This window comes from Sphaeramia orbicularis, chromosome 15 (genome assembly GCF_902148855.1).
Source record: "Sphaeramia orbicularis chromosome 15, fSphaOr1.1, whole genome shotgun sequence".
Lineage (NCBI taxonomy): Eukaryota > Metazoa > Chordata > Actinopteri > Kurtiformes > Apogonidae > Sphaeramia > Sphaeramia orbicularis.
In genome coordinates this window covers 36,560,335-36,576,260 of record NC_043971.1, presented here as the reverse complement: position 1 = coordinate 36,576,260, position 15,926 = coordinate 36,560,335, and the positions used below count along the sequence as shown (strand labels likewise).

General features: G+C 35.7%; 1 protein-coding gene across 8 annotated transcripts in view; it reads right to left on the bottom strand.

Moving 5' to 3' along the window:
• The window catches only part of marchf8 (membrane-associated ring finger (C3HC4) 8), a 190,543-nt gene that overhangs the window by 5,815 nt on the left and 168,802 nt on the right, over positions 1–15,926 (bottom strand). For all 8 annotated transcript variants that reach the window (XR_003937455.1, XM_030155625.1, XM_030155629.1 and 5 more), the window contains one exon: positions 5,180–5,315. Coding sequence is in view for 7 of the 8 variants with exons in the window: in XM_030155625.1 (XP_030011485.1) it covers positions 5,180–5,315 (136 nt within the window). In the remaining variant the exon portion in view is untranslated. The remainder of the gene's footprint in view (positions 1–5,179; positions 5,316–15,926) is intronic.

The window sequence follows — 15,926 nt, the reverse complement described above, 5'->3', positions numbered from 1 at the left end:
AGCACTGTTTTTGTCAGTATAATGCTATAGATATTGATGTAAGAACTTAAGTGATTATGATTTTTATCCAGAAAAAATGGAAAAATGTCTAGATATCAACTCTGAAATTAAACTCTTGTGAGCTATTTTTGTTGTTATCATTATATTTGCCCAAACAAATGTACCTTTAGTTGTACCAGGCATTAAAATGAACAAGAAACTGAAGAAAACAAGGGGTGGTCTAACAGTTTTTTCCATGATTGTATTTTGCACGCAAAATTTACTTTAAAAAGATTGTTTTTTTTAATATATATATATTACAGTTAAATAGATATTGTTTGCTTACAAACTTCTGAAAATATAAACAGACACCTTTGGCACAGGAACTAATTTTGCCTCATTTTTTTCAATCAAAAATGCTCAAGTGAGAGTTGGGGGTACTTGGCTAAAAAAGTTTATTTCAGGGGGTACGCCACTGTAAAAAGTTTGAGAACCACTGTACTCGCTGCATTATAACCTCTAACAGGTTCCAGCTGAGTATTACAACATGCAGGAGAAGAATTAAGAGGCTCATTTTATGCATTTGATGAATAGCCACATAATTTGAGAGGATGTAATGAAGAGGGTGCAAAAACAAGAAGAGTAATCAGAATACTGGCTGTCACAGAAACAGATTAACCCATAAAGACCCAAACATCCAAAAGCATCTACTGATCTAATATATTTAATACCTATAGATCCACTAATCCTATCAATACATGAAAATAATTAAGGTAAATATAGTTTGTCATCTTTTCATGGTCATCAGATTGGACCCAGAGTCTCTGTAGTGAACATGGAAACACTGTCATCTTCAACAATATCGATTCGACAGTAAAACCCATTGAATCTAATCAATGACAGGTGTTGTAGATGCTTGTTTTTATATTCAGTTAATGATATATTTAGCTGAAAGTCACTTTTTCTTCATTTTTTTCTGATTCAAGCCTATAAGCTTTAATTTACTATGAACTTTTATGAATATCTACATGATCAGTGAATTAAAAATAAAAAAAAATACCTGATCTGCAATGAAAAATAGAAAATGCAGAGGATAATATAACAAATGGCGATGAATCCCTTGGGAAAGATGGAAAAAAAAAAAAAAATTGGAAGTCGTGACAAAAATAGCTGTGGGTCTTTAAGGGTTAAGCAGAAAAATCTAGGCTGCAGAGGCTAAGCTATGCAGCATTAATCTAAAGCACTATGCACCCTACACCTCCAGCTGATGTCATGGTTTTATTTTCCTATACTGTATCTTATGAATGTACTTGGACAAAATGAGAACATCATGGGGTAGGTTTTCTACAGCCTGAAAACAATGGGGAAAGAGTAGGTACCGAAGTCTCATGTTCTTTCAGACTAACTGAATTACAATATGCCAAAAGGGAATTATGCAATTTTTGCCCTAAAAGACTATCAAGCGCTGCAGTTTTAATTATAATAAACCTCAAAAGGAACCGTTAGAACACTCACAGGGTAATGAAGCTGCACGAAAGCACAAAATGTTTTCACAGGTTGAACTGACCTCTCTGCTAAAGTGGCAAAAATTAGCTGACAATAAGTTTACTGGAAAAAAAAAAAAAAAAAGCAATTAGTTTGTGTTGAAGTCTGTGTTTGTCCTTTGTAGACGCTGGCCGACTGTTTGTGAGCCAGTAGCTGGAGCAGCACGTGTTGTAGCTCTAGAGGAGCAGAGACGAGGCTCTGAAGAACTCTACATAGACATCAGCACACAGGCCGTTATCGAGGATGGAGGAAACAGACGCAGCTTTTACTTCAGAAATACATTTAACAAACACCACAAATGACCATCTCCCAGCACAGACCGAATATAAGAGCATGGATGTTACAGTACATAGGTAATATTTCAAACAGAAATGTCGCAGCTGTAGGATGCTGATACTTTTAATGATCAAATCTAAAAATAGACGATATGTTAAGACGGCACCACATATAATTTACTGTTCACTTATACTTCTTTATATGTCATATTGTGTAGGAGTTTGGGGCTCGACGTATAAAACACCAGTAAATACTATAGTCCTACAAAAATGAGCCATACGTATTATTAATAAGGCCGGTGACTATGAACATACTAATCAATTGTTTATGAAATCCCATATTATGAAATGTAATGATTTGGTTTACTTTAAAATAATGCAAATAATGCATAAAGCAAAATTAAAGTTACTCCCCGTCTGTGTACAAAGGTTTTTCTCAACACGAGTCTACATATGATTTGCGAGATGTTTGTAAATTTGTTGTACAAAAAACAAGAAAAGAGACTAAAAAAAGATGTATATCTGTTGTTGGAGTTAAACTATGGAATGAAGCCAGCACGGATTTAAGAATGTGTGGCTCATTTTTGTTTTTTTAAAAAATGGTATGTAGGGCAATTTTTGAAGGTTACACTTGTTAAGATCTAATAATTAATAAGTAAATAATTTATTTTCTACTGTACATTAAATTAAAATTAATTTGGTCGGTTATGTTTTCTGTTTTTTTTGGTTTAGTTTTACTTCTTTCTGTTTTTGCTTGTTTGTTTGTTTGCATTTTTGTTTTTTTTCTCCTACATAGAACACTGGGTAGCTTCATTTGTTCTGTAGGACAGGCATTAATATAAACATTCTGCTTCTGCCTGTGCCTTTTCAGTCACTAACATGTTGGTAATGTTTACAGTGTTGACAGTGGTTATATTATGTGATGACTGAATAAAGAATTTCATCATCATCGTTTAGATTGCAGGGTTCCTACAGGTTTCTACAGGTTAAATTTAAGTCTTTTTAAGACCTTTTTAAGACTACTTAGAACAGAATTTAATGTCCATTTCACAACCATACTGGCAAAAATACGTAAGCCCTAGAATTCAGGAAAATTTATTTATTTACTCCAATGCCTTGATTCCCATTGTTACGAGCCTTTTCTCACCAGGGGGTGCAAAGTTAACGATAATCGGTTCTTAATTTCAGTGTAAATTGTTGGGTTGGAACAGGTGGAAATGGGTCGACTAAAACTACTTTCATTGCAGCTTGGACATTTAACAGACACATTTGAACGCAACACAGCCAACACGTTTATGGCAACAGAACTTAAAACCTACTGTATTAAATTGTATACCTTTTAAAGACTTTTTTAAGCTATTAAATGCAGATTTGTAAATTCAAGACTATTAAGACTTTTTAAGACACCGCAGGAACCCTGGATTGTTCTAACTTACACATTTTTATGCTATTTTGGGATATTTTATCAACAAAACAATCCATTGATTGACTGTGACACATCACGAATAAACATTTTTATTCGTAGCTATTAGTCTGCTTGGTTTCACCTGATTTCTTATATTCATCTGTGATGACTGTCATCAGGTTGTGATGTCATCTTGGAGGTGTGTCTCCAACTGGTGGCTGTGAGTTGCAGCTCATTAGAGTGATGCTGCACACCTGGGCCTGGTGTGCACAGATGACTTAAGCCCCTCCAGTGGTTCACCCTCTCCCCCTGACCTGACCTTCTCTCCCCAGGTAACCACGGTTGTTGTTTGGTTAGGTTAATTCATTTCTGCACTTTCACACACACTATATCCACTCATGCATATTCTATACCACCGACTTAACTGACTTCCACATTTCATATTACTAAATCTTTAATTTGGTCCAATTTAACTTATTTAAGATTTGTTTGATCATTTAATTTGGTTAAATATGTTCATTAGAGATGATTTGGGAAAGTTTAACATGGTCTCTTTTAGTTGTAACCTTTTGAGCCGGGTCATGACGTCATGTCAGTGATATTATTCATACTTACTGCTCATATTTTCATGTGGTTGAAAAATGTTTGAACAGCTTATGGAAAAAAGAATTTCTTTCAGGATTAATATTTGTCTTACATGAGTGAAAAAGAAACCAAATAAATAAATATTAACCCTTTCATGCATAGTGGTCGCTGCAGTGGACAGCTATTCTACAGCTGTACTCTTCTATATTCATGGATTTTGTTGTTTTAGTCTCATATCAGCCACCACATTGGACGCTTATGCATCATCCAATACTCTGTAATTTATAACATCACTGTAACTGTGCTGTTCTTGATAAACCTGATCTAACATTTTTGAATGTGAATCTATTGCTTGTTATTGTTATTAGACTGTAATTAACAACAGTGTGTTTTTTTTTTTAGCATATTATGAAGTGAGAAATAACTACTATTAGAGTATGTTAAAATGTGAGAAAACATCAGATTAGCAGCATTAAAATCTTTTTATTTCATAGTTTTCACATAGTATATCAGTAAATACATGCGTCTTTGCTTCAATAATTAAATGCATGGCGTCCAGCTTAGTGGACATTTTTGCAACTCCATGACAAATAGCTTCATAAATATTTTTTCAATCGCATTGTTTGTTTGTTTTTTTAATGCCTAAAGAGGAATAAAACCAACCAGGAAAAAAAAAATCTTGATTAAGGTTCTCATAATTCATGCATGAAAGGGTTAAGATACCTGTGTTACATTATAAATATTTACAATGCAGCCCCTACAATCAACTGGATTTCATGGTTTAACCACTGATTACAGATTAAAACTAATAATTACGAGTGCACATCATAATAATTTAACACAAATAAATCTAAGTTTCAGCTTCACCAGTCTCTTAGCACAATATTAAATGAGAACTAACCAAAAATTCACCCTTCAGTCTGGATCTGAACGTCAGTTTTCATTGCGATGAATGTAAAAATCCATTTTTAAAAACGTCTCTCCTTCTTTCCTTTTATCTTTTACCTCGCCTCAATCTTTTATCTGCTTCCTGCGCGTCGGCTTCAGGTCTGAAAACACAGAACTCAAAGTCCAAAAAAAGCACTCTGACGGAAAAATCATCTGCAAACTCTCCTGCATATTTGTTCAGTCTGAGCCAAAGCCCACTGAGCCACTTCGAGAATGAGAACACCCACTTATGTCCCAGTGTCTCGGAGAACGGCGCGTACTATTCACACCACTCGACGAACACTCCGCGTATGCAGATTTGTCCTTAAAAACTTCGCATGAATGACTGGAGCACGGTGCGGATGGATGAATGGGTGAGGAAACAGATGGGACGTTACGTTACAACACTGCTAGTCTAACAGCGACGGTGTGTACGATAACGGGGGTGTACGTCGGCGCTGACCTTGCTTGATCTCCTCCGCCGTCCTGTCGATGAGCACGTACAGCGACCACACCACGCAGGTGATGGCGATGACATGGAAGGTGACCGAACACATGATCTTCCTCCTCTCACTCGCTGTCATCTGTAGCTTCTCCCACTGCAAAAAACAAAAAGAGAAAAAAAACAAAAAAAACGCTGACATTTACGGGGGTCGAAGAGGACAAAGAGGATGCATTTCAAACACAAATGCAAACACTTAAAACTAATTAATCTGCTGGCTGTTGGCTTTCACTGCATGTTTGGGAGCAGCTCGGAGTGTGAGTTAAATATTTAATGGAACAGGATTCAGCTACTGTGATCTAGATCCAATAATACATAATGCTTCTTGGCAGAGTGAGAACAAAGGGGAAGGAGGTGGCATTCAAAGGCCAGGTTCCAGTAAAGGAACGCAGCCAAAAAGATGTACTTGAACCTCCTTAAAAATATCCTTCAACTTGATGCATATGGAGAAGATTTGATCCACTGTTCCTCTTAAATCTGGAATCTTTGATGTGATGTGGTAACCATTCCTATTGTATTTGTCAAAACGATTCTGAACACATTCTGATGCATGTCCGTAGTTGTGCCTCGTCTCTCTAGGATCTCTCCTTCACTGTGGTTCTCCCTGAGATTTCTCTTTTCCCACTGGGTTTTTGGAGTTTGCCTGGGACATTAATCCATTCCCTTCATCTGTTTATTTGACTGTTTTCTTTTTTTTTTTTTTTTTTTTTGCAATAATCTTAGTTTTTAATTTTTATTTTCAGTCAGCATTATTTTAGCATTTTACATTGTGTACATGACTTCCAAGTACATAAAGAAAAAAAAACCAAACCAAAACAAAACAAAACACAAAGACATACTCAAACAGGGGAGCATTGACAGAAATAGTAAAAATATACAAAGCAACCGAAAATATAGTCAAAGGGAAATGACAAGTATATTTCACATTCCATTCTTTTCCCCTGTATAAGATGAACATTGAACATTTAAAGTATAGCACAAACAAAGGGTTTACATGGAACTATATGCACATTACTCTTACCAAGTAAAATCCACTCTTAATAGTATTATACAATCAACCTAGTTTTTCCCAGTACTTGGTGAATTTGTCTGAATCAAGTCTGACCGAGAAAGTCAACTTCTCCATCCTATAGATGTCATGTACAGGGTGGGGAAGCAAAATTTACAATCAACATTTAGTTGTTTTTTCTCAGCAGGCACTACGTCAATTGTTTTGAAACCAAACATATATTGATGTCATAATCATACCTAACACTATTATCCATACCTTTTCAGAAACGTTTGCCCATATGAGTAATCAGGAAAGCAAACGTCAAAGAGTGTGTGATTTGCTGAATGCACTCGTCACACCAAAGGAGATTTCAAAAATAGTTGGAGTGTCCATAAAGACTGTTTATAATGGAAAGAAGAGAATGACGATGAGCAAAACTATTACGAGAAAGTCTGGAAGCGGAGGAAGCAACAAAAAACGTACCAAAGCTTTTATTAAAACTCTCAAATCCATATCCTAAAGGATCCAACCAAATCCATGAGAAAAATGGCAACTGAACTTGAGGTAGACAACAAGACCGTTAGAAATGCAGTAAAATATGATTTGAAGTTAAAATCTTACACAAGAACACCAAAACACTTGTTGACAACAGCAACAAATCCAACTTTAGCAATTTTTGGGAATCATGTTTATGGCTGCCTTCTAGCCCAGATCTAAACCCTCTGGATTCTGCTATTTGGGGCGTTTTAGAACATGCTACCAATAGAACATCACACAGCAATGTCCACTTTCTTAAAGATACTATTAAAGAAGAATGGGAGAAGTTGTCACCCGAATATTTGAGAAACACTTGCGCAAGTTTCAGGAAGCGTGTGAAGGCAGTTATTGAGAAAGAAGGAGGACACATAGAATAAAAACATTTTCTATTGTGTAAATTTTCTTGTGGCAAATAAATTCTCATGACTTTCAATAAACTAATTGGTCATACACTGTCTTTCAATCCCTGCCTCAAAATATTGTAAATTTTGCTTCCCCACCCTCTATAACCTCTATCCAGTTCTCCATTTTTGGTGCATTCTTTTTTTGCCACTTTCTAGTGATGGCTTTTTTACCTGCCACTGACAATATTCTGAGTAGATATTTATCCTGTGAATGTGTTATCCCCTGGTTCTCTTTCCCCAAGTATATAGATTCAAATGTGAATGGAAATTGGACTTTGAAAATTTTCTCCATGCTTTTCTTCAAAGCCTGCCAAAAAAGCACAATATAGAGGCAGTCCCAAAATATATGAAAATGATTGGCTTTACTTTCACCACATAGTCTCCAGCATCTTGTATCCTGAGATTTCTGCGCTGGTGTAATAAAATATCTCAAAATGTTCTGCCATCCATATTCCCTCCATGATAGGGAGCATGTTGTTTTCCATTGTTGCTCATTGACATACTCCCATTCCTCCTCCGATAACGTTCTTCCCACCTCTTTTTCCCCACTTTTCTTTCATATATACTGTATTGTTTCCTTTTAAATTTTCCACTTTTTTTATACAGTTTTGATATTAATTTCTTGCCTGACTCTGATTCATATGCTAAAATGAATAATTTAATTATCCCTGTATCTACCTCCTTTAATTTTTTCATAGTTTGCTCCATATAATGTCTCATCTGAAAATATTTGTATAAATCCTGGTTGTTTAAACCATATTGATTTTTTTAGATGCTGAAAACTTTTAATAACATTCTTCTTAAAGAGCTCCCAAAATATTGTTGGTCCCCGGTCCCATCTATGAAACCTACCATCCACTGTGTAAAATCTGAATCATGTGCAATCCATCGCAGTATCCTACTTTGCTCTGTTATTTGACTGTTTTCATGTCTATATTTTATGTTATATACCTGTTGTGAAGCACATTGAGTCTCCCTTGTGCATGAAATGTGCTCTCTAAATAAAGTTGAATTGAATAGTCCATATACTGTATATTTACTCTCATGGTTACTGTGATTTTTTTTTTTTACTCTGGACTGAAAATCATTGCAGACATCTACTCAAAGAAGGTGCTGATTGTGCTGTTTTCATATTTTTCTTTTGTAGCCTATTAGAGAAGATAGTTCTATTGTTATTTTTGCTTTTGTTGTTGTCCTTTGTTTTATTTGCTTAGAGGTGGGGGGAGGAGGGTGAACTTCCTTCCTTTTTTTTTTTTTTTTTTTTTACTTTTTCTGTTTTGGGATATATCTTTTGTTTGATCCTGAAAATTAAAAAAATCTATACAAAATATAAATCTATGTCATCCAGACTCTCATGTGTTCCTATGGGGTTTTCCTATATGATTTCCATAAATTTAGCTGCTGAACAGAACTTCTTTCCTCTCCTAGAGGAGTTTTAATTCTTTCTGCAGATACACCACACATGTTGAAAGTTACATCAGAAACCTTCTATGAAAAAGAAAACATGCTGTAAGCTGAGCCAATGGTTTGAAATGGTCCACTTCCTTAGATCATCTTGTGGGTGCATGAAAGTAGATTAATAAGGGCTAGATTAAATAATAATACAACATTAGGCTACAGTGTTTTTTTGTTGTTTTTTTTTTTACTGGTAGCTAACAATATTTTATTATAATTATCATTGGCTTTGGTTCCCCACCCGTTTTCACCTCTACATAATATTTGTGTTGCCAGAGCTCATAAGAAAGGCTTTAAAATGATGACAATTTACTCCTGACATGTAACTGAAAACTGATGATGTGTGGGATAGGGTCTAAGGCTAAGATTAACTCCATTTATTGTTTCAAATTTACCAATCCTAATACACGTAAATGCTGTCTTCACATGCAATCGGGAAAGTGACCCTTTCCACTTATGAATCTGAAATTACCAGTGTGCTGTGTTCAAGTGCTTTTGTTGTTGTAGCAAAATGAAAAAGGTCTGACACACAATTGATCATGACCTGCTACTTTGGTAAAACACTTTTGTTAATTCATCTGCTACAGCATTTATTTTCATTTGTTAATTTATCTTCTGAACTTGCATCCTTGAGAGGGTTGCAAGTTGACATATACAGAGACGAACAACCAATCACTCTCACATTCACACCTATGGGCAATTTAGCTTAAACAATTAACCTATTAATGCAAGTCTTTGGAAGCCAGAGTACCCACACACATGGGGAGAACATGTAAACTCCACTTTTTTTTTTTTTTTTTTGCAAATTATGTATACGGGGCTCTCAAATGTTGAACTGAGTTCAGAGTGAGATTTTGGTGACAGCAGCGGGGGTTTGGTTGGGCTGGGGACATTGATCTGATCTGATAAATACACATAAAATCATACAAATAAAAATACTGTTTCAATTCAGCATTTCTTAGTGCCAGTGTGTGCATGTGTGAGCGAGAGATAACACTGGGTTACAAAAAAATGTTTTTTGCAAGTTGTCTAGGTTTTTTCAACTGAATTAGGACCATTTTGCACCGCTAAATCCAAAAATGACATCTGTTTTTCTCAATCAGGTCAGGTGTTTTTGCTAATTGGATTTTGAAAAATTTGATCTTTTCACAAAATCAATTACATTTTTGTGACTTTATCAGTTGATTTTTTATATAGTTCTCACCTAAAATAGGTTTTAAGAGAAAAAAATCATTTGATCACTTGATTCCTGTTAGGTACAATGGTGTATTCACCGCAGATGTAGCAGAATACGTCAGGCTTATTTTTGCAAGATCTTCTAGTCGAAGCCATTTCATTCACCTGTAATATTAAAAAACCCATTAATCATAAATTGGCAAAAGTAAAATCTTCAGAACTCGTTTATTGCAAGAAATATGAAAGAATTTTGTATCATATGATATGAAAATGCCCATAAATGTAAGCCAAAATGTTAAAAAGCCAATATGTAGCATAGGTCAGAAAGTTGACCTGATTGAGCAAAATTAATGTGATTTTTGGATTCAGCACACCAAAATGATCCTAAATCAGCTCAAAAAACTTAAACAATAAATTTGTTGTTGACCAGTGTAATGTTAGTGTTGTTTATTGTACTTCAGTGTGACAGCTGTCCTCCTCTGAATATCTAAATCTTACCTGGATACAGCAATGCTATTTTTTGATTGGCTGTTCAGTGGTTATATTCTTTTTATTTATTAACTGGTGCGTGGCAGGCGCCCTCTGAACATTACGGGGTACCCATTTGATTCCAACCTGTTCCACTGTTAAAAAAAATAGCAGCGCAACTTGGTAGACGTTATCCTGGTAATTTCTCTGCGTTAGAAACACAAGGTGTGTGAACGGGTTGAAATGCATGTCTCACACCCAATGCATGAGACTTGAAATCCCTGTGTATACTATAAATGTGCACAATCATCAGCTAACAGCAGCAGAATGTTAATAAAAGCAGTGTTTATCATTCGAGATTAATCCCTTGTTGCTGTACGCCATGTTGAAAATACGACGTGCAATTTTTGAGTTCGCAAGTAATATTTACTATAATTTCCATAGAACATAAAGGAAGCGTAAGTACCTAGCATTAAGATTAGCAGTTAGCATTAGCTTGTAGCACATTAGGAGCAGTGAGCTGCCACTGAAGGCATTCAGGGATCACCTTCAGATCTTCATGAGTACCTTCGTGAAGGACACTGATGGGAGAATTAACTTATATGTACACATTTTTGGATCTGTCTCCTAAAGGGGCAGGACAATAGTATAACACGTGATATAGAAAAAATAGGCTTGATATCTGATCATCTTTGGTTATGTATTGGATAAGGACCTGCTCAGTTTCTTGTGACATCATAAATCCTGTTTCTGAAGCGGTGTTCAATTTAATCAGAAGTTGGTGAAAAAAAAAAAAAAAAAAATTGAGGGAGGAAGATCAACTCAGGATGCCTAATATGGACGATCTAATGTTATTGCATCCAGGGCTGAGGGTGAAAAATTCAGTTTCTTTCAAACTGTAACCCATGGCTAATCAGTGTAATTCTATTCAGAACATAATTATCTACTTCTAGTTGACAATGTGAACTCCATGTACTATGTTCAAGTATGTTTCGAGGACGCTGCTACATTGAATGACACAGATTTTCTCCTTCTCATGGACACAAAGTACAAGAAATTTTTCATCTGAAATTTCAAAGTTCAATAACACAAGATTTCAAGTGCCGCTGCATCACCAGAATTCACAAAAACACACTTTTTCATCAATAAAGTAGAAGTACAGATGGTTTTTGTACTTATCTTTTATGGTGTAAAAAGAAACTTGAAAGTACAAATTCTTTACTTAAGTAAAAGTGAGAGTAAACTACAAAACTAAAAACCATTTACTATTTAACTATGCAGTTCCTTGTAGTTGTAGATGTGATAGCATCTTTGTCTTTCTAGTCCTTTACCTCAACTATAGAATAAATGGCTGTCTGAGAAAAACAATCATTATTAAAAAAAAAAAAAAAAAAAAAATCAGAGTTGAGGAGCAGGAAGCGACCAAGCAATTACACCTGTTAATCAACATATCAAAACATCATATCAACCTCAAAATCACATTAACTTACAAAATGACCAGTAGTACACTTATTACAAGGCCCAAATAATGCAGAGAAAGAGGACTGGAATTACTTCTGAAGAAAATAAAAAACATTTTTCTAAGGCTGTGAACAGGAGTCAGTGGGGTCAGGGAGGTTTTGTCAGTGTTTAGCATCACTATAGCAGCATTACATTTAGAGATCTGTGAAGGCTTCAGCTTCCAGTTGTACTGGTTCTGCAGTAGAGAGAAGGACACGGTGATGGTGGTGGGTCAATTTGACTACATATATGTTTTTTGTTTTTTTTTTAAACATTTATTTATCATTTTTTGGTGCAGATTTAAGTTACATTGAATATTTGAATATTCAATTCCAGAGGCAATAGGCTGTTTTCCACCGCAGGAACTTTTGCAGGAACTTTGAGCATTACCCTGAACTTTGAAAAACCCTGGTGTGTTTACACAGAAAATTACCCAGGTAAATAACTTTCCCTTGGCTCCAAACTTTCCCCAAAGAAGTTCCTGGTAGGGAGGTAGTACTTTTCAGATTACAAGGAATTCTTAGGGTTGGGGCTGTGTGCTGGAGAACGCTGATTGTTGGACTACACTCGCAGCGTTTCCGCATTTTGTTCACCCGCCATAATTTCATTCATTTCTGAAGAAGTGGACAGCTGGCGTGTGAGGGGGCTGTGGAGGGATGGGTGCATGTTGGCCAGAATTGGGAAGGGGCTGGCTGAGTCCATGAACCACAACGGTCACAGAGGATCCAACTGCTGAACAAACCGATGGTATATGTATCAGAAATATTCACAGTTTAGTTCTTTTTATGCTGTAACAGTAGTCAGCAGCACATCAGCTGTTTAGTCAAAACTCGGGTTAATCTAACTAGCAGCATTGTACCCGTGGTGCCATTGTACAATAGCATGAGAGGCTAAAACGTCCTCCTGTGGTGCAACAGCGGCACTGTACCCAAACGCCCTCCCGTGCTGCAACATCGATCAGACAACGTGCATTATATAGTAGGATGCTAATGCTAACTGGTCAATAGTCTGACGCTAAACCTAAATCAGAGAATTGCATTTGTGTTGTCACCGTGAGCGGAACACTGATTTATTCTTTATGTTTGTGATTTCCACCTAAAATGGACCAGACGGACTCGCCTCTTTTTCCGAACCTGTGGCTCGTTTGTGTACTAGTCTATCGTCTCCTGCTGTTTAAAACGGCCCAGGTCAGACATGTCACATGACACTGGTAGATATCTGCCGTCATGTGTTCTGTTATTCATTTTTGCATTTTTTTTACTTTTCATGTAGGAAAGTGAAAAAGGGAGCGGGACCATGGAGTTCCAGACCTGCTGTCCTGGATCAGCTGGTCCACACACTGGTCCAGAAGCCTGAACTTTTCACACATGTTTATTTCCCTTTAAATCTCAAGGCACCTTGTTTTTTTTTTTTTTTTGCACCTTACGTTTTGTTTCAATTTTTAATAAAAAAACAAAAAAAACAAAAAACTAACCTAATACTGCCTGTTCATTTACAAGGCATCAAAATATAAGTATTTTATAAGTAATTTACAGTCGAATTAAATGCAGGCATTTGAGTAAATCTGTCTGACTTTAGGGTTGAACCTGGACTATATCTATAAAACAATAGAAATGAAACAGAATCATCCATCACATTTAAAGTTAGATGTGATTTAGTGTAAGAAATAAGTTGAAAATATATGTTCTACCATTTTTAAACAGAAATTAAGGATATGTAATGATGGTTAACTTCATTTAAAATGTATTCCAGAGGGATTAAGTGATTCAACAACCAGTAAAATGTTAAACCCAAACTGTCCACTTACAGTACTGTGTCATTTTATTGAAGTAGAGCTTAGTTTCTGAATGTATATGAACTGTACTGCAGTTTCTTTTACTGCTCCCTCATACATCATCAACCTGATTTGAATAAATTACCCTGAACTTTGGGGGTGTGATGGAAACGCAATTACCAGGAACTCTTTTACCCAAGTTCCTGGTAATAAAGTTCCAGGGCTTTTGGTGGAAAAGGGACTATCAGGCATATCCCATTCTTCCCACCCTCCCAACCCTGGTCCTACATGACATACTTGATGATAGTAAAAAAAAAAAAAAAATAGCAAAGTACTCATAGAACAAAAAAGGTAAAATAAAAAAAAGAATAAAATAAACTAGAAGCACTCGGAGAGCGCAGACCTCCGCCAAGGCTGATCAGTGGCCCCCCCCGTGGGCCCCCCCATCCCCCATCCCCCATCCCCACCAAAATGTAATCATTTCTTCCTTATCCCATTTCCAACAAACCCTGAAAATTTCATCCAAATCTGTCTATAACTTTTTGAGTTATGTTGCACACTAACGGACAGACAAACAAACAGACAGACAAACAAACAAACCCTGGCAAAAACATAACCTCCTTGGCGGAGGTAATAAATAAAAAGAAAATAATAACAGCAAAGAAAAAAAATTGCCTAATGGTAGACAAATATGTTTATTCACAATTACATCCTACACGCAAGATACGGACATGTAGTGTTATTAATATTATTAGAGAGTTCACAAGTACATATAGCACACCAAACAGGAAAAAAAAAGAAACAAATGTGTGTATGGGAAAACTGCACTAAAAGCATTTTTTTTGTAGTTTAGAGTGTCTTACTTTTTTTTTTTTTGTTTTAACATTTAACCATGGAGAACCATACTACTTGAAATTTTGATGGCTGACCTCTAAAATTGTATTTAATGTTCTTTAAATTTACAAAAAGCATGAGGTCGCTGACACATGAGGAGGGTTTTGCTGATTTCCATCCAAAGAGTATTTGTCTTCTAGCTAATAATGTTGAGAATGCAATAATGTCCATTTCATCTTTTTTTTGCATAATTTACAGTTACAAGAGACTCCAAAAATGGCTAATCCAGCAGATGGTATTAGTGCAGTTTCCAAAGCTTGAGTCAGGTGATAAATAATGTATGATATATTTGTTTAATTTCATATTTAAGTGTTATATATTTGGTAATATTTGCATTATGTCACCATTATATTTAATGGGAAACTGTAATTACATGTAGAGTGCTACATAAAAATCATAGGTTTGTTGTTTGTGCAAGGTTACAATGCAATTTTCCCTCTTTGTGCCTAAATACAAATAGGAAAATGCATAATATGTAAACAGCATTAAGAGTAAAAAGATCAGATCATAAAATGATTTTTTAACAAACATATATAATATGATCCATTTATCATTTTAGATAAATGTGAATCATAGGGACACAAAGTCATTGCATAGAGTAACAGGATCAGCCCACATACAAACAATGACGATCATATCAAATAATTAGTTTGCACATCACACTTAACCTGCATTCCACTCTTATGTTTGGAAAATATGAGATTTATTGCTTTAATCATCTGGGCTTTTACAGTTTTACTCACCATATGTCACATATTTCTTACTTCACCTGCTTTATTCAAGGGAACAGAAGTCACACTAAATATCAGTGTTAGCCTTTATAAGCCATTTAGTTGTGATTTTCATGTCTTTAATCCTGTGAACATATTTCCTGTATTTTCTTGTTGAATTTTAATGAAGAGACTGAACAATAAATATGAATGATCATCACAACCCTACAAAAACAACAAAGACAGGCGCACAGCACTGTAACATTCTGAAGAATTTTCATTAGAGCTTATAAAATGAGCTGAAAAGTAATAAACTACGTAGTGAGTTTGGCTGTTTTATGCAGAATGACAACACCGTAGGAGGGAATTTGGGACACGACATTCAAGGACACCTGAACTTTGACGCACAGCTGCTAAATACATTCAACGCTCTTAATTCAGGACGATTTTCAATAAGAGGACATTAAGTTTTTAGTGACTTTTTTATGCTTTAAAATGTTTTATTGGCACTTTTACTCATTTAAATAAAAGTCTGTCCTCCCCTGTCTACTGACCTTGTCAACTCCATTAAGTCGCTGTGTTCGTCTCCGGCTGTGCGTTGTATCATCAGGAAATGAGCCCTGATGTACAGTCAACGCAATATACTCTGTCAGCATCATCAAATCAACCCCTGCTTCGCAAACACGCCTTATAATCTCATGTTGTACCCAAATTCATTACTCATTTGGTGCTAAAAGAAACCGTAGCGTCTTGGTGTTCGTGCCATGACTGCAGACATAAAGAGAAGCAGCCAAACATA